The sequence below is a fragment of the Brassica rapa genome, chromosome A09, assembly GCF_000309985.2.
Source record: "Brassica rapa cultivar Chiifu-401-42 chromosome A09, CAAS_Brap_v3.01, whole genome shotgun sequence".
NCBI classification, from domain to species: domain Eukaryota; kingdom Viridiplantae; phylum Streptophyta; class Magnoliopsida; order Brassicales; family Brassicaceae; genus Brassica; species Brassica rapa.
The window spans coordinates 37,445,461-37,469,688 of NC_024803.2; the positions used below are offsets into that span (position 1 = coordinate 37,445,461).

Here is a 24,228-nt window from a genome sequence, read left to right on the forward strand (position 1 = left end):
TCCACTCCACGAGCACGTGGGATATTTAATAAGTTCAATTTCCAACGGTACTTTGCCTTTTAGTTACTCAATTTTTCTCTATTTTAAAGGAAAATCCACATATTTAATTAATACTACGTTGCATCGCCCAATGACAATCGTGATTACTTTTCGTAATTGTAAATGCACCAAAGGCCAAGACAAAATCCTCAAACTAGAAACTAGTTAAGTTCAACAGTAGCACCAAGAGGTCCAAAACAAAAGCAATCATACTACATTACTTAAAAAGAAGATTAAAACTTAAACCTCACTCTCTAATCTCAGTCTTAAGAAACACACAAAAATAGAAGAAAATTAGAAAATGAAAAAAGAAGAAGAGAATGGCAGTCTACGTAATTACGAAAGCTTCCAAGGGTTTGTTTATAGCAATAGAGATGTAGCGGCAAGTGTGACCAATACAGTGGTGACGTACGCAGAAGCGCTCACGTGAAACGCCGCGTTTTTAGCATTGCTGTCCTCTGAACTTGTCGGCGAGTCTGACGGAGCTCCTTCCGGCGAATCATCAACTGGAGGCGCAGGCGGTGAAGCTGCAACTGGTGACGGTGCTTCCGCTGGAGACGGCGACTTAGCCGGAGATGGTGTCGGTCCACTTACAGGTTCCGGCGCCGGCGCCGGAGCTGGTGATTTTCCGAAGAGCTCGGTAGGGAGGAGGACTTTATCCACCGTGAATATCACGACGGGTGTCTCATCCACCACCGTGTCGGCGAGTCTCGACGGTCCAATGCCAGTGTGGAGAATAACTTCATCGCCCGAGGTTGACGTCGTTAAATCATATTTACCGGCGCCGTTAGTAGCTAACGTGGAGATTGCTTCTTTATTAGTCTTCAACGAGCCTTTGGGTTTGTATTCAGCGAGGGCGTGATACTCTAGGAGCGAGACCACCTCAGCTTGCGTGAGCTTGGTCAGATCCGGTACGCCTTCGGCTTTGAAAGCTTCATCGGACGGTGCAAAAACAGTCAACCCTTTTTCAACGGTGGATACGTAGGTCTTGAGCACACCGCTCGTGACGAGCAAGTTAGCGAAGGTTTTGCAACCGGCTTTCTCGAGAAGTCCGGTGATGTTGTTGAGTCCGTCGGCGGAGGGAGCCGGAGCGGTTAAGATTCCGGGAGCGATGATCGGAGCGTCGATTTCGAGGACGGAGATGTTGTAAGGGATTTGCTTAACTAACTTGGTGTAGGTTGAAGCGAGCTTGGAGCCAGGTGCGGCGGAGCCGAAGCCGACCTTGCCGCCTTTGAGATCGGTGATGTTGACGAAGCCTAGGTTTCCGGGAGCGTTACCGGTGGTTTGGTAAAGCGTGGTGGTGAGAGTGGTGCCTTGAGAGATCTTGTGGAGCTTGACGGGGTCGTAGTAGTCGAGGAGGACGAGGAGGCTGAGGGCGTTTTTGACGACGGAGAGTGGGTGTTTTCCGGCGAGGGAAGACATTGCGCCATTGTTGAGGACGAGGAGGGTGATGGTGGTGCGGCTGTTGATTTCGTCGGCGAGCTTTGTTTGGGAGAGGTAGCTGTTGAAGGAGGAGTATTCAGGTGATTCGGAGAGGATTTGGGTGATGTTGTGGCCGGAGACGGTGGAAAGGACGGCGAGGAGAAGTAGAGTGAATGCGAGGAGAGAGAGAGCACGTGATGAAGAAGCCATTGAGGTTTTTGACGGTTGAGTGGAAGTGTGGACTGTCGGAAAAGAAAGTGAGAAGACACGAGTTTAAGAAAGGAGATTAAATAAGTGGTTAACCATGGTTGTGTTAAATAACACTGGTTGGTTTGAGAACACGTGCTTTTGTTAACCTGAAATCACGTAAATGGGCTTTTGGGCTTGTTTTCGTTGTTTCTACTCAAAATCAACCGTTATATTATGAATGACATCAGTACTATAATTTTTGTTAGTAGATAGTGTTTTGTAGTGTTTAAAAAAAAAAATAGTGTTTTGTATTCAGTAACCTATTTCCTTCCAATAAATCATATTCTCTCTTTTACTTTACTTTACTGTAATTTTGTTAAATATATTTATTTATTAAAGTCATTTTATGCTTATTCTATCAATGTGTAATATGTTTAGTGTTTGTAAGTTATATCATCTTTCTTTCTACACTAGCTTTGAAATCTAGTCAGAATCAAATTTGGATACTTTGGTCATCAGTAGTTGGTAATTTGGTACTATCATCTTTCTAAAGTGGAGAAGAAGGTTCTTATTGCCGACAAAATCATCAATGATAATAAATAATTTCATAACATAGAGATAATTTTTACTTTACTAAAATAAAAAAAACGACAATAGAATATTTTAATAGTCCTTCAAAATCTACAAAAAGTTAAATCATTACATTAAAACACACAGAAATTTTAAAAATTTAAACTTGACCACCCCAAATTAGTAACCACTACTAGTGCTAGTAGGCGAAGATGAGGCTTTATTCCTTTATTTAAAAGCCCGTTAATAAGGAAGAAGAGGCTGCACGTGTGAGAGCACACACGGGTCACGTGTCACTCACTACCTCACCTTCACATGATTTCTATTGGGCCTGTCCTTAAGTGCTACGAGAATGTTGGGTGAAGTTAGCAGGTTATCTATAGTTAGCACCACCTAATGTCATGGATCATCATATCAATTGACCATTATTGGATTCATTCACGTTTTAATATTGAACATATATTTATTAACCTACTCTTTCTTTTTCATTTATACAGGCTGATTAAACCTGGAGGGACCTGTTTCTTGGTAAAATATAATTTCACTTGCATTCCCATCTTTACTTGGAAACTTAAACATTGACTTGTGTGTAATGTTAGATAACCTACGGTGATCCCAAAGTGAGAATGCATCATTTGACTCCTTCTGCATACAACTGGAACATCTCCTTATATATACTACGTAAGCTTCCACCTTCTTTTGCAAGAGTATGAAACTGCATTCTTTGCTTGAGCCCTTTTCATTCCGTTGCAGTAAGACCAGGGTTTAAAAAGCCAGGAAACAGTAGTAGCTCCTCAGCGAAACCGTGTCTAGAAGCTATACCTTTGACAAGTGAAGGAATGTTGCCACATGATTATGTTCTGGAAGATCCTGACTCCCATTTTATTTACATATGCAACAAGAAGGTTGAAGTAGCAGCTCAAATACACCCTCATACCCATATATGGAAAGGAGCATGTTTTGTGCTGGATACTTGTGGATGGTGTGGAGACTAAAAAAACACAATGCAAAATTGTGCACTGAGTGTTGTCTTTTTGATCTGATCTTCAACGGTCTTTTTATACGAATAAAAACATATTTTCAACTCTAAATCTTTATTTATTTCATCACAAACAACAAACAGAATCTTATGAAAAAGGGTCGGTTGCATTTTCATTCAGAGCCAAGCTTCAGCTTCTGATCCACCACCTTTGAGCTTAGCTACAAGCAGTTTGAAACAAAAGTAGTTGCTGATTTAAAAAAACCATCTTACTAGCATCAAAAATGGTAGCCATTAACGAAAACTTACAGAAGGATTGGTGAAGATTATCAACTGTTTATCTTCAGTGGAAACTAAGAGGTTAGTGTTGTCTGTGTTCAGAGCCATTGCTGTTACTTCCTGGCCTTCACCAAGCTTCATCACATGGAATACCTACATAAGATGAAACATTTTGTTTTTGTCAAGCAAACATATCATTCAAGAACCATCTAAAGCGTTTGAATAGTATATAGTACCTTGAGAGTGTATAAGTTGAGGAAGCAAACTGAAGGAGATGGGATGTTCAGGGTCTCAATTTCATTGGTTCCACTTGATGAATCTTCTTCAACAGTGTCGGAGAATGAGTTCACGCTAATCACAGCACTTTGGCCGTCTATGGATAGTTCCATGCAGCTTATGGTACATGAGGAAGGAAGCTTTGCTTTGGCAATGAGAGTTCCGTTAATGGTGAAGGTAGTGATAGAGTTATCTGATCTACTCCACACCACTATAACACCATCAGAAGAAACACAAAGAGCATGTGCCTTGACGCCAACAAGCCTTCTTATTAGTCGACCATTCCTTATAGAATGCAATAGCACATCAGATGATAACTCAGAGGACGATACAACTATCCCTTGTTCTGAGCTAACACAGCAACAAATAATTTCCCTTAAGTGGCCATGGAGCACTTGAATTGGCCCTTCAATGCGACGCTTCTTGGTGTTGCTTGTGGAGGAAGGTACTGTCTCAGAGCTTTTGTTCTGTTCTGACTCACTTGTCTGAGAAATGACTCCCTTGTGAAGTCTCCACAGTAAAAGAGTTGTGTCTCGTGAACCTGTCACAAGGAAGTTGCTGTCTGAAGATAAAGCTAAGCATGTTACAGGACCACAGTGACCAAAAGCTGTTTCTAGTGTTTTTGCTCCATCGGATGAGACTAGCTTGATGCTGTTATCCACATGTCCACCTAATCAACATACATTATATCAATCATCAGACCTGAACATAGATCATAACAGGGCTGGGATTACCAAATATTCGGTTAGGAGTTAGGTTCGATTCGATTAGGTTTTTAAAAAGTTCGGTTTGGTAATCGGTTACTTTGGTTGTCTATAAAACCAAAAAAAAATTATAACCAAACAGTACCAAAAACCCGAACCAAATTAACCAAATTTCAAACTAAACTAACCAAATTTAACTGAAATTAACCTATTTATCCAAAATTTTAACAAAATATAACCGAAATTAGAAATTTCAGTAGGATTTCAAAAACCAAACCAAACTTTATTCAGATTAATAGGTATGATTTATGTTGAACCAAACTAACCGAAAACCGAACTACTTGACCCCACAGGCATAATTAAATCATATCTTTAGTTAAAACCTGCATACCTGTTATAACTTCTCCATCGCTAGTAATAGCAGTGACTGATGAACTTCTGATTCCGAACGAAGCAAATGCTTGTGCTTGAGGGTAATCTGAATCACCCTTGAACATGCGTGTAAGTGCCCCTCCAGCCTTCCCGTGATGAAAGATGAAAGGAGCATTGTTGCCATCAGGTGTATTAGGTTGCCACGTGTGATGTGCAATATGTGCTGCAGGCACGTTCATGTCAACGACCACAACACTATCAGAAGTGGCTTTGATGGCTGAAGCAGGTAAGTTGCAGTGTTCTGGAGTTGGAACATGATATGGTTTTATCTCTTTTGGGTTCCTAAAGATGGTCTGCATATGAAGGACATCTTTTAAAGGCATTCTTTTGATGTGAGGCATAGTCAATAGCTGAGATGGTGTTTGTCCAAAAGAAGCTATCTTGTCCTGAGTAGCTCGTTGTTGTACCTTCATCAAAGATCCAACATGCAAGTCATGTAAACAGAGTAACTTTCAAGAGTGGTGCAACAAAGATGACTTACAGGATCCTTGATCTTATCAATATCAACAGTCCCCTCGTATGTAGTGTAGAAGAAAACATTATTCGCCTGTATAGCTTCCTTACCACGTTGCTTATGCCTAAAGCAATCACAGAAAATGTGTCTACACTTGTTTTACTTGAAACTAAGCATAAAGGAGGAAACCTACCCGAAAATGAGATCAATCCATTCATGCAAATGTGCGGAGACATGCTCGCTCTCAAGAGCCATTCGTTGCTTGTGTACAAAGTCTATAGGAGTTTTAGCCCAAGGAGGAAGTTTTACAGAACCTGATGAATCAAGAACAACATCAGAAAAAATAAAAAGAAATGTTCAAGAAATCGATATTTTAAAATATCGTTATAGAAAAATCGCTTCGTTTAGACCACTAATTTCAGGAGTAATATTTTGCTAGGACAAGGAAGTGAACACATGGAAAAAAAAATTCATACCAAGCTTTTCTCCCAACTGTGTTGTACCAAAGTTGATCAAGTTCTCGTTGGTCAGCAGCTCAGGAAGATAAAACAACTCTGGAACCTACAAAATAAAATGAGGTGTCATGAACATGGCCACACTCTTCAGCTGTAAAGAAGATGAGAGTGATTAAAGATGTTTGGTTTGGTGCTTTGGGAAAAACTAACTCTTACCAGCTCCGTCACATTACTCATATCTTGGAGAACTCCTTTCCAAGTGGTTGCAATGTCTGAAAACATTCGGTCTGCACCTTGTAGTTGAACTGAAAGGGTTGTAAAAGGTTCCACTCTAGCTAGATAATACAACACCTATCACATGAGATTAAACACATAATAAACCATCTGCATGGACCATCATAATGTACCAAAGATAATGGAACCTACTGCTCCAGCATTAGAGTAATGTGAATCATAATGGAACTTGGGGATGATTGGATCTTCAAAGTTTGAATACTGTTCTTGAAACTTCTTCAGCCGCTCCGGGTTCAGTGCACCAATTGGCTGAACATATACATAACCACATTACAGACAATTATCTATTTAAATGCACCAAAGTCATAGAGCCAAACTACAAGTAGTACTACCTTAGAAAGATCTCTGTAGTTAGATTGATTTGAAAGGTCCAGAACTTCTGATACATAGTCAGACAGAATCCATGGGAAGACAGGATACTGCAAATACATACATAGTTATATTGAGCTCACAAAAACGTAGATGATACTAACACTAGCACGAGATTTTACCTGAGTGATGTCATTATAACTACGTCCAGCTAATGTGTTGAGCTGCATTAAGTACTCAAAGTTGCTGATCTGCAAGCAGAAAGTGTTACTATTGAGGAAAACGAAATAGCATGCTGTGAGTGAATGATATGCTTTGTTTTACCTCCCATCTAGCCCATCGTTCCATTAACTGAGTTCTTCTCAAAAGCTGTTCTGGCCTCTAAAACAGAAACCATTTATGTAAGCTTTGCAGCACAAAGAGAAACTTTAAGGTGGACAAAAAACACAAACCTGAGTTGTCAAGTATATATGGTTTAAATGAGGAGGCCTTGCTTGAACAATAGTCTTATATGCATCTCTTCTTCCCTCAGTGTTCTATAGTGTTCATCAGAGTTCAGAAAGAAACTTGAAAGAGAAAAAAATATAATGTAACAGAGAGAGTATTTTTTCAGATACCCCAAAATCAAATAAGAAGTTTGAACGGTCGACCATGAATATTTCAAGAGCACTCTTTCTCAGTTGATATCTGTATATTAGCAAATAGATCATCTAAATGTTCTATAACAACATAACAAAAAAAAAGAGTAAAATAGTGAGCTAGAGACAACAAGTTGATTAGAAACTGTACCTTCTTCTATAAATCTGATGAAGAGAAGACATTAGCCAACTACGATCTCTTTCTTGGTTTCTTGATTCTGAGCCATCTGACTTACCATCCACATGTTGGCCTTCACTGATGTCAACAAGAAAGTTTATTCTCCTTGTTGTAATCTAACAAATGTAGAAGACAATCATCAGAAGCTACATAACATTCTACTTGTTTAAACTGTTAAAAGAGGTAATGGTACTAGAGCACACCTGAAAGGTTCCTTTCACAACCCTTAGTGGTCTGACCATAGAAGAGGAAAGTTCAAGAACAATCCTTTCATCAAGTTCCTTGAGAACTACTTTTCTAGAATCCTGCACCACATCCTGGTCACTCAATGGTCTAGGATCACTGATTCCAGTTGATAGTTGTATTGCATCCTCAAGTGAACCAGACATCCTCTCTTCATTTTTGTGTTCTCCAACATCTCCCTCTATTTCAAGATCATCTTCATCTCCATCATGTTCATCATCTTCATACATCATTATCTCCTTTGATATTGCTTCAGCAGCAAGAAACTGTACTGTTGATGGAGAACTCAAGTTGTCTGTCTGATCATTATAGTTTCTTGCTGCATAAAGATGATCAGTACCACAATAATTCCTCCTTAAACACTGTCTCATCCTCGAAGAACTTTCCATAGAATCCAGTTTCCAGAACACCTGCATATGTAATTTAGATAAACGGATTTAGAACGGTTTAAACCGATTTGAGTCGTAGAAAATCGTTTTAGCTATGATCATTTGCGCCTAAACCAATTTTTAGAACCATGATTGTGTCTTACTTGGCTAGGACTACATAAATGGTCTCCAAAGGATCCAAAGAAGCATCTCATCTCTACCAAGTAACGTACTAGTTTTCTCCAACCACGAACTCCCATGCATAAGCGGTTTCTCACTATATTATCATCTCGTATACGCCTGTCAATCTAGTGAGTAGTTGAATGTGGATTAGAGTGTATAGTCTCCACAAGAAAAGAAAAAACAAAAGTGTGACAAGAGCAGAGAGAGCAAACCTCAGATCTTTGCATGTTCCGTGCTAAGGCAAAGCTAGCAACAAGCACAGCAATAAACTTGTAAGACAAGGCATTAAAGTCTTTCCCATAAACTGACTTTGTATCCACTGGCTGAAGACACTCCATCCACGCTACTCCCATGGCTTCAGAGTCATTCCATCTCTGTAAACGCTCCATATCACTGATAGTCCTCCTCTGCGAGGACGTGGCCATGGCAACAGCACTTAAGCCTCTCCCAGAACCAATCTTGGCATTACGTTCAAGATCTCGCGCAGCAGCCAGAGCAGCCGCTTTTGCAGCAGCCTTATCTCTTGGTCTACCTGGTGTGTCATCTTTTGGAGCCTGCAAGGGTTTCTGGAAGCTGGAAAAGGTTTGAAGTTTTGTAGTCTTACGTTCAAGTAATGAAGTGTCTCTCCTAAGAGCTGGTGGTACTGGAGGCGCTGGTGGTGCAGGAGCTTCCCAACCAGCTGCTCCTGCGGCTACCATGGCTAGTGCCATTGCAGAAGGAGGTGATGCAAAAGCAGCTGCCCACTCTGGAGATATCATAGAGAGGGCAGCCTAGGGGTAACAAAGTAAACAACATCACAGTTTAGTAACACACAACAAAGTTGAATTAAAACCTTGTGAACAGAGTTGTGTTACCTCAATGGGAAGTGCATCAGCAGCCAAAGCATGATCATCAACTACTAGGGGATTCACACCATCACCGGTGGAAAGTTCCTGAATGCCAGCAAGAAGAGGTCTCCACCTTCTGAGAATTGCAACAAATGGCGGTAAAATAGCTTCTAGATAGTGCTTTCTTAGTGGCCTTTTGTCTCTACTGACAGCAAGCCATACCTGCAACAGAATTGGATTCAGAAAGTGAAAAAAAAAACATACAAAATAATACAAAGCATGGGAATCTTATATAGGGCAGAACTAACCTCAGAATATAGAACACATGTAGTAACCAAGACTCTTTGTCTCTTTGAATCAGATATTGGCATGTTTAGAACCGGAGAGAGCACACTGGAGATTTAAAAAAAAACAGTCATTTTAGCTTATGTATATAATCATAGTAGTTTTGAGATTTTTATTGTTTCACAGAAAATAGTAGTTTTGTGTTTTCATGTAACTTTATAGTTTTTTTCTCAATTTTCCCATATTAATTAAGATAATTACTATATATAATAATTTTTCATTATGTATTAAAAAATAGGGTTATTTTTGGTACTGTGTGAAGACTCTAAAACTACAAGAGTGTGTATAGAATATGAGCAAGCAGAAAAAGATGTTACCTCCACAATAAAGCTGATGGTGAGAGCTGAGAACTGATATCTGATTGGACAGGATCTGGACACTGCACTCCACCAGAAGAACCATCTTCAGAACTTAGATTTTTCATCAACAGACTATCTTCACCATGGTCTTCTTCCCTCAAAGACAAGAGCACCATTCTAAGCATGCATAAGAAAGGCTGATCACTATCAAGCAACTGGTAAAGAGCTGACATCCCTCCCATCCCAGTGCCAGACCCTCCACCAACTCCAAGTCCACCTCCAAGTCCAGACTCATCTAATAGCAAAGCTTGAAGCATGGATACTGATTTTTTAACCAGTGGAAGTTCTATCCAGTTTCCATTAGCATCTTTTTGTAAAGAAGATCTCCAAGAGTCCCAACCACTTCCACCACCACCAAAACAAGTTGGTTTTGGAGGGAGACCAACACCATACCATAATCTACTCCTGTACTTCCAACTCTCAGCTAAGTCCATGGTACAGCTTCCATATGAAACAAAAGCGCAAGAAACTGATGCATAGGGCTCAGCTGCTGCTGCGGCAGCTAGACGCTCCATTACTGCTGTAGAAATCTGGCCACTTGGATCAGCCATTGAAGCAAGTATCTGAAGAAATAAGTAAAATAACTTAGAGTGCTCTCAGCAGATAATAAGAAGTGGTTGAGAGTAGTTTCTACTTACGTCTAAGTGAACCCCTCCTGAATCACTGGACACTGAAGCACGGCTACTAGAAACCTCTGAGGATTCTACTACCGTTGTCAATGTGCGTGATTGGTTGTTAATAGGATAAACAAGAGAAAGAGGAGATGGGGAAACATCGATTGCGTTAGCAGCACAGTTTTGCTTGCTTTGTAGTCGCAAATGATCTTCCACAAGCATCAAAATCACAATTGTATTTTCAACAAGAAACACTGAAAGCTGAGCAGCATTGTCTACTCCAGCCTTTGCATCTTTTGGTGCTAGACTCTCTGCTGCGAAACCAGCAGATGCTGAAGCTATAACTTGAGTCTGTTGTTTGAAAAAACACAGGTGAAACAAACCTTAATGTCTTTATAAATCTTGTAGATTATTATAAAGCAAAGAAAAAAAGTTTATAGTGTAAAACAGGAGTTACCTGAGCTTGTAGTTCTCTGGTGGCAAAGTCTAACAATCCACCTAGAAGCCTTCTTTTGAATATTGGCAGAGATTCCTCACGCCTTCAAAAGGTATGTGAACAAGAAGTTTTAAAGCAATCACTTAGAAACATGTATCTCTTAAAGTACATGGGAAGATACCTTCACAAACTAACAACCATCACAAACAAAAAAAAAAAGTGCATGAACATACCTTATTCGTTTCTCTCCAGTGCTTGACCCACCAACAATAGAGAGCCACTCTGCACAATGAATTGTAGCCTCAATATCCTGTAAGAAAAGGAGATGTACAACTGAGCTTGAAAAAAGGTGAGAAAATGAATTAATATGGTAGACAATTAAATAAATAAAAAAATACCTTCCAACCATCTTTCTGACGCATTGAATATTGCAACATTATGATCAAGAAGCTATGAATAAGATCTTCCACTTCAGCAGTACCGGGTGAAGCAGACTGTTTCCCTGCATCCTTCTGTGTGTACAAAGAATAGTCAGTCTTACTGGAACATGCTCCAATAACTTGCCAGATAAAAAATGCAATTTACCCTATCAAGCTAGCATACATAGTTACATATAGCCAACAATGGAGATAAACTTTAAAAGACAGTCATACCTCGTAGTTTGAGATCAGAATCTCCAAGATCCACTCAGGCCACTCTTCCATTTTTGTTAGACTGCCCCTATTTTCCGGATGAGTACAAGCCAAAAACAGAATATCCTGACATAGAAAAAGTGAGTTCAGAAAGAAACTTTGAGCAATTGCATTTTAGTGCATACTCTCCCTTCTTTAAAGTAGTCATGGGTAAGCACCAAAGTATACCTGAAGTGCTCTATTTTGTAGAGCCTTAGATGCAAATGGTAGAGCACGCAGGAGGATTAAGAGCAGTTGAGGATGTTCAAAACGATGAACCGAATCATAAAACTTCAGGCCATCTTCAGTTGATGAAGCTTTAATCTACAAAAAAGAGCCAACATATGCAATACATTTTAACCTCATACAAAAACTGAAATAGTAAGTGTAGTAGAACTAAAAAGAAAGAGAAAACATGTCATACCGAAGCACCAAGCAAAGATTTATAGGCCTTGTCGGTCATCAGCCTGTTTGGAGCTGCTTGAAATGCTTTCAACAGAGCAAACAGAAGCAATGAGACTTTATCATCAAACATTGTTCCATTCCCACTACCCATGAGGTTACTCATGACATCAGATTCAGCACCGAGTGAAAGTTTCAAGTGCCCTTGTGAAATCAAGGCACCTATCAATCTTATGATCCCAACCACTACCCGGTCACTATCATCAACATTGCTTCTCGCATTGTTCCTTGTGTTATTACTAAACAAGGCTTCAGAAATAGAGGATGTTCTGTCATCAACAGTCATGGTTTCTGAGATAGTAACTGAGTCACTTTCACAAGGAACTTTTTCTTGTTGAACTGAATCTGTTTCTTTCAAAGATTCTACAGTATCATCATGACCATGAGTTTCTTGTGGAACTGAATCCAGCTGCTCCAACATACTAGGCTCATTGTCCTGATCATGTTCACTATGATCAGTCTGCAAGCTTGTTCCATCCTTAGCCACAGATTCTACAACATTGTCATCACCTGTTTTAGCTTCTCTCTGGAGCAGAACAAGAAGTGTTTCTATCCCACCAGATGTGATAAATGCCTCTGCAAATGTCTGAGCCTTTGCAGAATTAGGCTGTACAACCAACCTAAACATGAGAGTCAATACTCTTGCAACCTGAAATAGAGGTAACAACAGAACTATGTCAGAGCCAAAAATATTCAAAAAGATCTGAGAAATGACATCTACTACAAGTAAGTCACCTGATTTGGCTGTGGACTGTCAACTATAAAGCCCAGTAACCGATGAACATCAGCAGAAGCAAAGGAAGGAGAAGCTGCTCCCATTAAAAGCTCAATGATCACCAAAAGCTCATCAACCAAAGCATTAACTTCACCCATGTGACGCACATCCCCATCTAGAGAACAAGAGTTCACAGAGTCTTTCTCTTGAATTGTCCAGTAACATCTCCTACACCCATCTAAAAGTATCTGAATAGCATCAGCATTTCTCATAGCTGTTGCTTCAGTGAAGACCATATCTTGAAGAGACGACAACAGCTTCTTCTGAAGTCTATAACTGCACACACTCCATATCTTTAGATCCAATAGTAGTGTCCGGAAGAGCTGCACTTTGAGTGAATGATTGATCTTTTGAGATTGACAAACCGAAACAATGGAAGCAACTAGCTCCTCATCTTCTACTTTAAGGGATGAAAGTGAGTGAAGAAGGTAACCAAGGATAGTGGCAAGAATCTCAGGGCCTCGAGTACGAGAGAGCTCTTGATTGTTCCCAGGATGTTGGATAGCAAGTGAGATGATTCTAAAGATAGGTGCAGCTAGAGAGTATGTTGTCAAAGATAATGGGATATCTTTAGAAGATGGCTCAAGACTATCTTTAACCACATTGCTAACGGTTAGAGGAAGCAAAGACATGGGTCCTCCATAAGCTAAGGCCCAGAAAGACTCCACTGCCTTCATTCTTGTTGCAACATGGACTTGTCCAATCACTTCAGCTGGTCTTCTTAAAGTACCTTAACCCAAAAAAAAATATTTTTCAATACTATATACACTGAGCATTCTCGCGTATTCATGCACGGATATAAATATTTTAGTATAGACTGAAAATGGTACCTGTAGCTCCAGACAGAGAAGCATCCGGACAAAACCGTCCATTAAGTAGACAAGGGTGGTAAAGTAAGTGAATGTGTATTCCAATCTCTGTATCCAAAAGACAGCTTTCATCTGCCGCAGTTCGGACATGGTCACTTGTAGCTAACCATGGAAGACCTGCCCCATTGCCAAAACAAGGCAGAACATCACCACCTCTAGATGCCAATCTTGTCATTCTTTCAGGACCAATAGGTTCTTTAAAGATATAGACTGGTCCCATCTCAGCAAACAAAGCACACTGGCGACGACGACGGTGCTGTCTACCAGGAGTTGTAGGAGGAGGGGGAGGATTTGAACCAATGCAACAAGAAGAAAGTGGTTTTGATATACGAGGGAACTCAAAGGGAAGAGTCTCATACAAGGAACCGTCGATATAGAGACGCAACTCACTCTCTGAGTTACCTAAGAGTCCTTGGTTACATGTATGTTCAAGGCCAATGAAGTACCAACACTGAGGCTTAAAGGCATGAGTGAAATGCAATGAAGATTTACTTCCTTTACCATTACTACTCTCAACTACTAAAAACTGTGCGTAGAAATAAACTTCTATTCCTTGGTTATTATCAGGAGTCAAGAAGCTGAAGAGACGTGGCATGTGATCAGTATCTTCACCAGTATGTACATTAGCAGCGGACGTGTTTCCTGACTTAGCCGCGGAAGCAGCAGCGATGGCAGCTGCAGCGGTTGAAGCGTTTAACGTGTCAGCAAATGATTCAATGTAGATCCAAGTTGCAAATGCATAGCCGTTAGTAAAAGGCCAACGAGTTTCTCCTGGACCAAGTAGCCCTGAGCTTTCACCAACGAACTCAAAGCTAGACGCAGGTCCTCTTGATTCTTTACCACTCATTGCCTTCTCCAAAGCATTCATCAATGGGCTTGAAAGAGATGTTTTAAGAATCTGAAGCCATCTATGCAAATCTTCAACGTTAAGTGAGTGTCCAGCTAAGTGTTGTATACATTGAAACAAAGGTGATGCGTTCCACTTCATGTTATGATCCTTTGAAAGTATCTCCTCCAGTGATCTCAATAGAACGCATAACAGCCCCGCCATTGAACACATAGCTCTGTTCCTCGTGCAAGAACGTAGTATCGCAAGCAATCCTCGGACCATGCGTGTCCTAGGGGACATGAAGCTAACACTGTCATTGTCACAAGGAAGGCTAGGAATAAGCTCGCCGGATACAATGGCGGCACGAGAGTTCAACATGACACTAGGTGGGTTGCTATCTTCATCCTCTTCAAAGCTCTCAACTCCACCCATGGTAGCGAGAAGAGAGTCAATGACAAGGAAAGCAGTAGTCTCTGGATCGTCCCCAGGCTCAAACTTCTCAACACCGTTAACGAGATTCTTAAGTTTGTGTAAGCTTTCAGGCTTGCCCATGATGACTGAATCAACTAGATGCAACAGCTCTGGAGAAACGTTTTGCATTGTAGCCTTTGGCTTTGGTGATTGAGCCAGAGAGTCTATACTCGTCGTTTCTTCTCTTAGTGAAACTTGTTCGAAATGGTCGTCTTTGAGGACTGCGTCCACTGAACTAATCGCTTGTAAACCTGCCTGAGAGTTTTCATCAGCAAGGAAACTAGGGTTCCCTATATCAAATGCATCTATTCTATTCTCATGCTTATCAGCAACATCGTCAAGGTGTCCCTTGGATAACTTCTTTTCTTCGTCTTCTTCTTCCATGCTTACCAACAACCTAGGGGAAAAACAAAAGGTTAACAAGTAAAGTAATGGGAAATGATCACAAAACGTGGGGAACACGGTAACGTAATTTAACCTAATAGTCGTAATGGTTACGGCATGTGACGTAAAAACATATTAGGGTACACATGACAGGACAAAACGCAATGTGAAAAACAAGGGTTAGCCAGTAATGGGGAACGATCACAAAACGTGGGTAACACGGTAACATAATTTAACCTAATAGTCTCGTAACGGTTACGGCATGTAACGTAAAAAACATATTTCACGTCCGACAACAAGACAAAACGCCGTGTAAACTGATGAGGTTTCACGTCCGACCACAAGAAATCTACTACATGAAAACAGAACACGAGATCTGGTCTAGACATGCAGATCTTTAAGGGAGGATCTGATTAAGAAAACGAATGGGAAAGGAACTGAGATTATCGGGCTCACCTAGAGTCGGAGAAAGAAACGGATCTAGTCGGCGATGAGAAGCAACTACGATGCGGGAGGAGAAGCGACGATCGGAGAATGGAGCGCGCGAGAAAGAGGGAGTGATGTTTGATTTAGCAATTTCGCAACACATTAAGAAAGTTAAGAATGGTAATTAAATTTTTCTTTCTTCCTCCTGCCTCTGCTCTTGACCAGTCAAGATGAGTGGTTAAATGGAAGTTTTGTAACGACACCGTTTCTGAAACATCCACTTTATGAAAAAGAGATTTCACTTAATATGAATAGTAGATATTAAATGGAGAATTCTAATTTAACCATAAATTTGATATCACTTTCTAAATTTAATTAAAAGAGATCTATTTACATAAATACTTTAAATTTGTGATGAAAGAGGCTATATTAAATCTAAATCATTTATAAATGTTTAAGATTCATTTCTAAAATATGTATATAAATTAAATTTATAAATCAAATCTCACCCCCTAAATACTAAACCATAAACAATAATCATTAAATTCTAAACTCAAATGCTATAATATTTTTGATTGAAAATAATATTAAAAATAGTATCTAAATTATGGTATTTAAAGTAATTCTCATATTAAGAATTTTTTGTCAACTTACCATCTTATTAAATCAAGTTTTAGCCAAAGTAAAACTGTTTGGAAAAATAACCCTTAACTATGTTAAGGTATGTTTGACTTACATGAAAAAAAAAACATCTCGTGCTCTAGCCTTCTTAAATTTATTTGTATACTTCACAAGATCGAGACATGAGTACATGACCTGATAACACTATAATTACCTATAGATAAGTTGAGAAATATAAAAACGAAGATGATGTCAGTCAAACATGCTTCTTGATAGGCACTGCACATAGTGGCTCAGCTTTGTGCAAGGTAACGCCGAAGGCCTCGCTCATATCGACATTTTCAGGAAGGATGCCATTTTGATACTCCCAGTCAAAGCCATAGAGAAGAGACGCAAGAACTAAATGTACTATCCTAAAACCTAGTGGCAATCCTGGGCAAATTCTTCTTCCAGCTCCAAATGGAATCAGCTCAAAATCATTGCCTTTCACATCGATTTCTCTTCCCAAAAACCTCTCAGGCTTGAACTGAGTTGGATTCTCCCACACGTTTGGGTCTCGTCCTATCGCCCATAGACTCACAAGAACCTTGTTCCAAACACACAAAAAGGAGTAATTACACAACATAAAACCAACCATATAGTCACTAGAGATATTCAGTTTAGTTATTTCTGTTTTCCTTCTAAGAAAATAAAAATGAGATTATTCCAAAAATAAAATAATAATTTTATTTTTAATTCATTCTTCCACTTTTTACTTCAACTTCCACTTTTTACATCACAACTGATAAAAAAATTGTTGGAGAAATTCTCAACTCCACCATTAAAAATAGAATAACACATTAGAGATTAGGGTTTTTGCCAAAACTAACCCACAACTTGATTTTAATTCCAAACTTATACCCAAACTTGAATCAAATGCAAAACTAACCTAAAAGCCTAGTGAAATTACAGCTCAGCCCCTTGTGACCAAACAAAAAAACAGAAGCCATTTTTACGAATATAGCCCCAGTAAATCGTCTGAGTCGTCTGAGATGTTGGAAGTCGTCTGGACGACTGAAGTGTAAGTCGTGGTACCAGTTTATTTTAAAAATAATTTATAAATCTTGTAAAAAATATTTTGATGCGTAAAAAATAAAAATCAAGTAATTATAAACAGTTTTAACTGATATAAATTAAGATATGATAAAATTGATTTGTTTTGAAGATATATGAGTGGAAGTAGTGAATCATGAAATACTTTGGTTTAGGAGTTTGGCAAACATATGTTGTAGTATTGTATGTATTGTTAGGGTTAGATTTTGGAAAACTAAAATGTTTTTTTCAAAAATTAGTTTTCACCTATATGTGTTTATTTCTGTGTATAGTAAACACTTTTCAAGTTTGATTTGGTTTTATGAAGTGTTTAATTAGATAATTAAGTTTAGGGTTATGTTTAGGGTGTGGACGACTTATATTTCAGTCGTCTGTTGAATAATTACCCGGACGACATATATTTCAGTCGTCCAGACGACTTACTTGTAAGTCGTCTGGAAAGTCTTCTATTTTAGTTTCCCGCTAAAAATATTTAATTTCCCGCTAAAAATATTAAACTCTTCTGGACGACTTACATGTAAGTCGTCTGTTTAATTTCTTCACCAGACGACTGAAATGTAAGTCGTCCAGGAAGTCGTCTGAGTCAAAAATATTTAATCTAATTGGATTTTTTGTCTCCCTATATAAAGAAAAATTTACACATTCTCTCTCCTCCTCTCAAATGGCTGCAACAAAAATGTAATGTTCATCATTCTAAAACTCTCCAACCTCTCTCTAATCTCTTTGACTTGAAAACACCAAACTTTATATGAATTTTTCAGTTTTGTCTCATGTATTTCTTACTAATCTATCTCTTTTGCAGGTTTTTAATCAAATGGTACTCAACTTCCACTAATTTAGAGGTAGATCTATTAATTTTAGATATGTATTTTTGTGTGTTCTATAAATGTAGATTTATCTAATCTTCCACTCATTTTCTCTATTTTTATGTCATTTGAACGTTTTTGAATATGCAGGTTTTTCAGATCTGGATTTGATGTGCAGGTTTTTCAGATCTGGAAGACTTCTGGGACGACTTACCTGTTAGTCGTCTGGAAGTCGTCTGGAAGTCGTCTGGACTTCTTGGAAGTCTTCTGACAAAGTCGTCTGGACTTCCAGGAAGTCGTCTGGACTTCCAGGAAGTCGTCTGGACTTCTAGGAAGTCGTCTGGATTTTTCTGAGCGTTTTGGTAAGTTCTTATGTCTGATTTTTGTTCATTTGGTAACTTCTTGTTGTATAAAGTTCTTACTTTTTTCCCAAACTAAAACTCTCCAAACCCACTCTAATCTCTTTGACTTGAAAACACCAAACTTTATATGATTTTTTCAATTTTGTCTCATGTCTTTGTTACTAATCTATTTTTTTTGCAGGTTTTTAATTATTTGGTACTCATCTTCCACTAATTTAAAGGTAGATCTATTATTTTTAGATATGTATTTTTGTGTGTTCTGTAAAGGTAGATTTATCTAATCTTCCACTCATTTTTTCTGTTTTTAAGCCATTTGAACGTTTTTGAATATGCAGGTTTTTCAGATCTGGATTTAATATGCAGGTTTTTCAGATCTGGAAGACTTCTGGGACGACTTACTTGTTAGTCGTCTGGAAGTCATCTGGAAGTCGTCTGGAAGTCGTCTGGACTTCCTAAAATCGTCTGGACTTCCTGTAAAGTCGTCTGGAAGTCGTCCGAACTTCCTAAAAGTCTTCTGGCAAAGTCGTCTGAACATCCTGGAAGTCGTCTGGACTTCTTAGAAGTCGTCTGGACTTCTTAGAAGTCGTCTGGACTTCTTAAAAGTTGTCTGGTCTTGTCTACTCAAGTGGAATCCAAGCTTGTCTTTGTAGATGAATGATCTATAATTGTTTTGTTTGTGGTCTGTTTTATGAATTGCATGTATACTCTTTTAGTTGTGAATTTTTTGTAAAATCAGTAATAATGTTTTCCAAAATGTATTAAATGTGCTAACAATGTGTTTACACATTTACAAATCAATGAAATAATAGACTTCAGTAGCTTTTTCTTATCTTTGGATCTCTCATATGCAATAATAAACTCCAATGGCCTTTTTCTCATCTTAATAAACAAGAATGTTGGTAAGAGATGGAAACAAACAATAGTAACTAGTCAAAGCATATCATATTTTTTATAAGTTTGCATTGAAAAACTTAGTCAAATTTAGTAAAACTAAGGGAGAGAACATATTTTGTAAATATGAGTTTTACATATCTTGAAGTTACTTATCACTCTTAAAAATACAAGTTATTCAAAAACTAACGTAGAAGACTTAAAAACTAGTGGAGAAGACGCGGACGACTTCAATCTAAGTTGTCTAGACGACTAAACTATATGTCGTCTGGTCAACGCAGAGGTTATTTTTGCAATTGACTTTGAAATCTGTTATTTCGGACGACTGAAAGTTAAGTCGTCTACTATTGTTTGGTTAAAAAAAAACTCCAAAAAAGCTAGACGACTTACATTTCAGTCGTCAGAGGTTAGTTTTGCATTTGACTGGATTATTTCAGAAGTTTGACTTTTTGGACGACTTACATTTCAGTCGTCTAGTGAAAATTAAAATAATAATATTTTTTTAAAAGTAGACGACTTACAGTTAAGTCGTCATAGGTTAGTTTTGCAATTGAAAAAAAAAACTTCAAGATTTAATTATATACAGACGACTTATAATTCAGTCGTCCACGAGACGACTGAAATGTAAGTCGTCCAGAATTTACGAGGTTTGACCAGAATCTCGGAAAAAAATCCTGGACGACTTACAATTAAGTCGTCTGGTGGACGACTGAATTATAAGTCGTCTGTGTATAATTAAATCTTGAAGTTTTTTTTTTCAATTGCAAAACTAACCTATGACTACTTAATTGTAAGTCGTTTACTTTAAAAAAATATTATTATTTTAATTTTCGCCAGACGACTGAAATGTAAGTCGTCTGGGGAAGTCAAACTTCTGAAATTATCCAGTCAAATACAAAACTAACCTATGACGACTGAAATGTAAGTCGTCTAGGTTCTTTGGAATTTTTTTGAAACCAAACAATAGTAGACGACTTAACTTTCAGTCGTCTCAGGTTACAGATTTCAAAGTCAATTGCAAAAATAACCTCTGCGTTGACCAGACGACTTCCAGGTAAGTCGTCTACAGCCAGACGACTGAAAGGTAAGTCGTCTACAGCCAGACGACTTCCCAAGTAAGTCGTCTGACGAACAGATCTGGAAAAAAACTCGATGTCATACCTTAAATTGGTGAGATAAGTTCCTTAGCATACATAAGGCTTCTCCAAGCACACAGAATCACAAACGGAAGTCACCCACCCATAATCGTTAGCTTCTATGACTCTATGAACCATAAAAATTTTAGAATCAAAATCTTGGGTTTTTTTAGCTCATTGTGGAGAGAAAGTGAGAGATATGTTGTGTTTAGTTCACAAGAATGGAAAAAGAAGAAGGGTAAATCGATTTTAGGAGCATTAAGAGCTTCAAATTGGTTGTTCATGGTGGTTGTGGTATTGATGACAATGGCAATCTTGTAATTACTTGAAGATGATGAGGGTGAGAGAGTAAAGATGTCATTTTTGAAAAAAAAAAAAAAAAATTGATGGCATTTTCGTAAGTTATATGAACTTGTGGGGTGAATAGGGCAAAACCAATTTTCAAAAAAAAATAAGGTTAGTTTTGTGTTTGACTTTAAGTTGTAGGTCAATTTTGCAAAAATCCCTTAGAGATTATCATATATTTATGGTTAATTTCGTTTTTATTTGTTATACATGGAAAATGAAACATGCAACGAGGATACCTGAGTATTCTTTGGGATGATGAACTCGAAAATCCGGACATCATCAGACTCCGATGTTCGAGGGATGAGAAAAGGGGAAGGAGGATGCAAACGAAGAGTCTCTTTCACTACTGCTTGTAAATAAGGTAGTTTGAAGATATCCAATTCTCGAACGGCGTCGTTTCCTCCTATCATTTGTCTAATCTCTTCTTGAGCTTTCACCATCATCTTTGGGTTCCGAAGTAGTTCTGCCATAGCCCATTCCACCGTACTCGAACTTGTGTCTGTTCCGGCCAAAAACAAGTCCTATCAATTAGATGAATTTAATCAAAGGTCAGACTCATACAGAGAAGCCAATTTGCTAACTATATAGTTTGAAAAGTAGACTTACGAGAAGTAAATGTTTGATACCATCATCATCGAGTTCTGACTCCTTTTCTTGAGATATGTCTAAAAGAGAGCTTAGCATATCATTGTCCTTGTTTCTTGAAGCCTTTAATGATCTCTTTGTATCGATGAACCTTTGGAAAACCCTAAACAGTTTGTTCATACATAGCCTCGCTTCTTTTCTAGTTCCTTGCAGATCAAGAAACCCAAGAAACGGGAAAAAATCTGCCATGTTGGATTTTCCAGCGATCTCCATCATCCGAAGCACCACGTTTTGGAAGTCATCCGTTGTCTCGGTGTCATTAAAGTTAGCGAGGTTTATGGAAAACAAAGCGTTAGAGATTATATTGAGAGATGTGATGAATGATGCACGACCAATGTTCACAGCTTCGCTGCTCTGGCTGCATGTGTCAACGAAGCTCATGAGTTCTTGCACCTTGCTCATCCTTAAGTCCTTGGTTGCGTCTAAACTCCGCGTTGAGAACAACTGTTGTGTCGTGATCTTTCTTAGAAACCTGACAATACACAAACAAATGAAGGGTGCAACTCGATTACAATTTTCTTAGATAAAAATTTAAGAAAAAATGGAATAGGAAAAAAAAGAATGTAGTGATAAATTCATGAATGAGAATTCCATAACTTCCTTTATTAAATTCATTTTGTTCCAGTTTTTAATTCCATTCATTCATAATCTTCGTAAAATTTATAACCTTACAGCCGAACCCTACAATTTTCCAAAACCAAAAGGGACAGAGAACGACTACTACTAGCTATATTGTTATTTTACCTCCAACGAGCAAACGGAGGTAACCATGCAAAGGAACGCTCATGGTGACCAGTGGCTCGAACCGGGTCGGTGGAGATTCGGTAACACAAGACATGGTCATGTGTTTTCAGAACTTCTTTTGCAGCTTCAGGTGATGATATGACTACTGTAGTCAAACAACCAAGCTTAAGAGTCATTACGCTACCGTAAATCTTCGAGAGATGGTCAAGTGAACGGTGAGGCTTTTCACCGATTTGAAGGATGTTACCAAGAAGAGGTAACCTTGGAGGACCCGGTGAGATCTTGGCTCCTTCGTAGCCGGAACATGTGAAAAGGAAGAAGATGAAACAGAGTAGAAGCAGAGACAAGGCTATTGCTAAGATATCCATCTCATGTTTCGTTAAACTTTTAAAAACACAATATACGATGCATTTATAACGATTTAACAGTTGGAAGAGGTGGGGGATGTAACAGGTGTCATTGTCCCTTCACCGATTCTCTAGTATTTTGTCGTGTATATGGTGATGTGTTACACGTTGAAGTCGAGCAACGAGAGATTCTTTAATTGTCCCATATACAGTATTGATTGTCATTTTGTTTAGGTGTTCCATATACAATGATTTTATGTGGTTTTGAAAGTGCCTTCTTTTGGTTGAACTGAAGTTGGTGATTTTAAAATATACTATACCGGTTAATGCAAGTACGCACCTCAAAATTTTTTTTTTAATACTTGCGTTAACGGGTATAGTATATTTTAAAATCAACAACTTCAGTTCAACCAAAAGAGGGCATTTTCAAAACCACATTTGATACATTGGCAAATGTTTTTGTTAATAAAATGTAAGTATACTTAGAAATTATATACTATATATTGAAGACTATGTGACACTTGTCATTACTTTTGTGGCCACTTAGATAAAATGAAGAAATTGAGAATGATATAACAAATATAAACTTGATTTGGAGTTTTAAAAAGCCTCAAAATGCATAAAATTGTTTTTCCTTTAATAAATTCTTATAATAATATCAACTAAGTATGAAAATGTTTTTTGTTGTTTCGGACTTATTTTCACTGTTGTCTGAATCTTTTTCAACATCTTTTCACAATGGAATCTCATCAGCAAATTGAGGATGGAGAAAATTTGTAGAGAGGAATAAAACTAAAATGTACATCAAACCACATCTTTAGAGATAAGAATAGTATGAGGTCTTTGCATTAACCACTTCAAATTCATATGTAAATCGAACTTTCATGGCATAAGTTTTCAAATCTCAAACTCTTTCTCTTTTTCTATTGGTAAATTTGATTATGAATTGTGATTTTGCCCAATTTTCGTAGTTTCAAGTTCTAAACTATAATACTTTTTATTTAAATACTATTCTAGTTGATGATTTTTTAACATCTTTTTTGTTTATCTATTTTATGTTTTTTGTTTTGTAGTTCATCAGATTCGATCTAAAAGTTAGATGATAATAATTTATATTGCTTCTTGTTAGATAAATTATTTGCTATTTTAATAGTAGTTTTTTACTTAAATCAGATCATAAGGATTTTAAGATCCAATGACATTTGAAAAATGCTCTTAGAATAAACTTCTTAGAAGTTTTTTTCCTTTTAGTTTTTTAAATTGTGAAAATCTTTAACTGTTGATGTAGTATAATATGTTATTTATTTATTTATTTGTTTAAGTAATCAGATTTCAATTTTAAAAAGTGATTTTTAGATTCAGTTTCGTTTCCGATTATAACATATTATTAATTGGAAACCGAGCGTGTAAATAAATTGGCAAAAGAAAGACATGTTAAGCTTGAAAGTGTGGGCTAATATATACTTTTAGACCCAGTTGTAAATTTTGTATTTAAGTAATCGGATTTCATTAGACAAAATAATTGGCAAAAGAAAGACATGCTAAGCTTGAAAGTTTGGGCAAGGTTGGGCTATACTTGTTCTATAACTCATTATCTAATATATAGTTGAAACTTTTGAAATAACAAAGTTGATATGGCCGAGTTGGTCTAAGGCGCCAGATTAAGGTTCTGGTCCGAAAGGGCGTGGGTTCAAATCCCACTGTCAACATTCATCTTTTGCAAATTTAATTTGTCAAGGATCGTAGAGTAATCACA

The 24,228-nt window shown here is 37.9% G+C and overlaps 3 protein-coding genes and 1 non-coding gene across 5 annotated transcripts; 1 reads left to right on the top strand and 3 right to left on the bottom strand.

Moving 5' to 3' along the window:
• Window positions 1-131: 131 nt before the first annotated feature.
• LOC103841930 (fasciclin-like arabinogalactan protein 10) lies at window positions 132-1,779 on the bottom strand. The gene has a single exon (XM_009118519.3). The coding sequence runs from the start codon at window positions 1,669-1,671 to the stop codon at window positions 400-402; it is 1,272 nt and encodes a 423-aa protein (XP_009116767.2). The 5' UTR covers window positions 1,672-1,779; the 3' UTR covers window positions 132-399.
• A 1,429-nt stretch (window positions 1,780-3,208) lies between these two features.
• Window positions 3,209-15,923, bottom strand: LOC103841931 (BEACH domain-containing protein C1). Of its 2 annotated transcripts, XM_009118520.3 has the most exons (31): window positions 15,511-15,923; window positions 13,332-15,067; window positions 12,462-13,231; window positions 11,689-12,375; window positions 11,454-11,588; window positions 11,247-11,351; window positions 10,992-11,105; window positions 10,827-10,903; window positions 10,615-10,696; window positions 10,182-10,508; window positions 9,502-10,106; window positions 9,148-9,232; window positions 8,867-9,061; window positions 8,225-8,782; window positions 7,994-8,137; window positions 7,422-7,871; window positions 7,192-7,334; window positions 7,020-7,089; window positions 6,855-6,938; window positions 6,727-6,783; window positions 6,585-6,653; window positions 6,426-6,512; window positions 6,226-6,342; window positions 6,016-6,150; window positions 5,821-5,905; window positions 5,538-5,658; window positions 5,372-5,468; window positions 4,850-5,297; window positions 3,715-4,424; window positions 3,509-3,631; window positions 3,209-3,420 (listed from the first exon to the last, which is right to left on the bottom strand). In XM_009118520.3, the coding sequence occupies exons 2-31, from the start codon at window positions 15,052-15,054 to the stop codon at window positions 3,373-3,375; spliced, it is 8,451 nt and encodes a 2,816-aa protein (XP_009116768.2). In that variant the 5' UTR covers window positions 15,055-15,067; window positions 15,511-15,923; the 3' UTR covers window positions 3,209-3,372. The 2 variants fall into 2 exon arrangements, with proteins under 2 accessions (XP_009116768.2, XP_033135725.1); XM_033279834.1 differs by having other exon boundaries at window positions 13,332-15,923.
• A 246-nt stretch (window positions 15,924-16,169) lies between these two features.
• LOC103841932 (cytochrome P450 76C3) lies at window positions 16,170-24,183 on the bottom strand. The gene is made up of 4 exons (XM_009118521.3): window positions 22,126-24,183; window positions 21,343-21,853; window positions 20,973-21,257; window positions 16,170-16,687 (listed from the first exon to the last, which is right to left on the bottom strand). Exons 1-4 carry the CDS (start codon window positions 22,491-22,493, stop codon window positions 16,358-16,360), a joined length of 1,494 nt encoding a protein of 497 aa, XP_009116769.1. The 5' UTR covers window positions 22,494-24,183; the 3' UTR covers window positions 16,170-16,357.
• TRNAL-AAG lies at window positions 24,101-24,181 on the top strand. The gene has a single exon. It is a non-coding gene; the product is annotated as a tRNA-Leu (tRNA).
• Window positions 24,184-24,228: the final 45 nt, after the last annotated feature.

Excerpts from the sequence above, each read along its gene's own strand:
- LOC103841930 (XM_009118519.3), bottom strand. The coding sequence starts at position 1,671 with ATGGCTTCTTCATCACGTGCTCTCTCTCTCCTCGCATTCACTCTACTT.
- LOC103841931 (XM_009118520.3), bottom strand. The coding sequence starts at position 15,054 with ATGGAAGAAGAAGACGAAGAAAAGAAGTTATCCAAGGGACACCTTGAC. Across the intron at positions 7,335-7,421 it reads TTGTGAAAGGAACCTTTCAG|ATTACAACAAGGAGAATAAA; the intron begins GTGTGCTCTAGT and ends TACATTTGTTAG. Across the intron at positions 3,421-3,508 it reads TAATCTTCACCAATCCTTCT|CTAAGCTCAAAGGTGGTGGA; the intron begins GTAAGTTTTCGT and ends AACTGCTTGTAG.
- LOC103841932 (XM_009118521.3), bottom strand. The coding sequence starts at position 22,493 with ATGGATATCTTAGCAATAGCCTTGTCTCTGCTTCTACTCTGTTTCATC. Across the intron at positions 21,258-21,342 it reads GTATCAAACATTTACTTCTC|GACTTGTTTTTGGCCGGAAC; the intron begins GTAAGTCTACTT and ends TCTAATTGATAG. Across the intron at positions 16,688-20,972 it reads TCATCCCAAAGAATACTCAG|GTTCTTGTGAGTCTATGGGC; the intron begins GTATCCTCGTTG and ends GTTTGGAACAAG.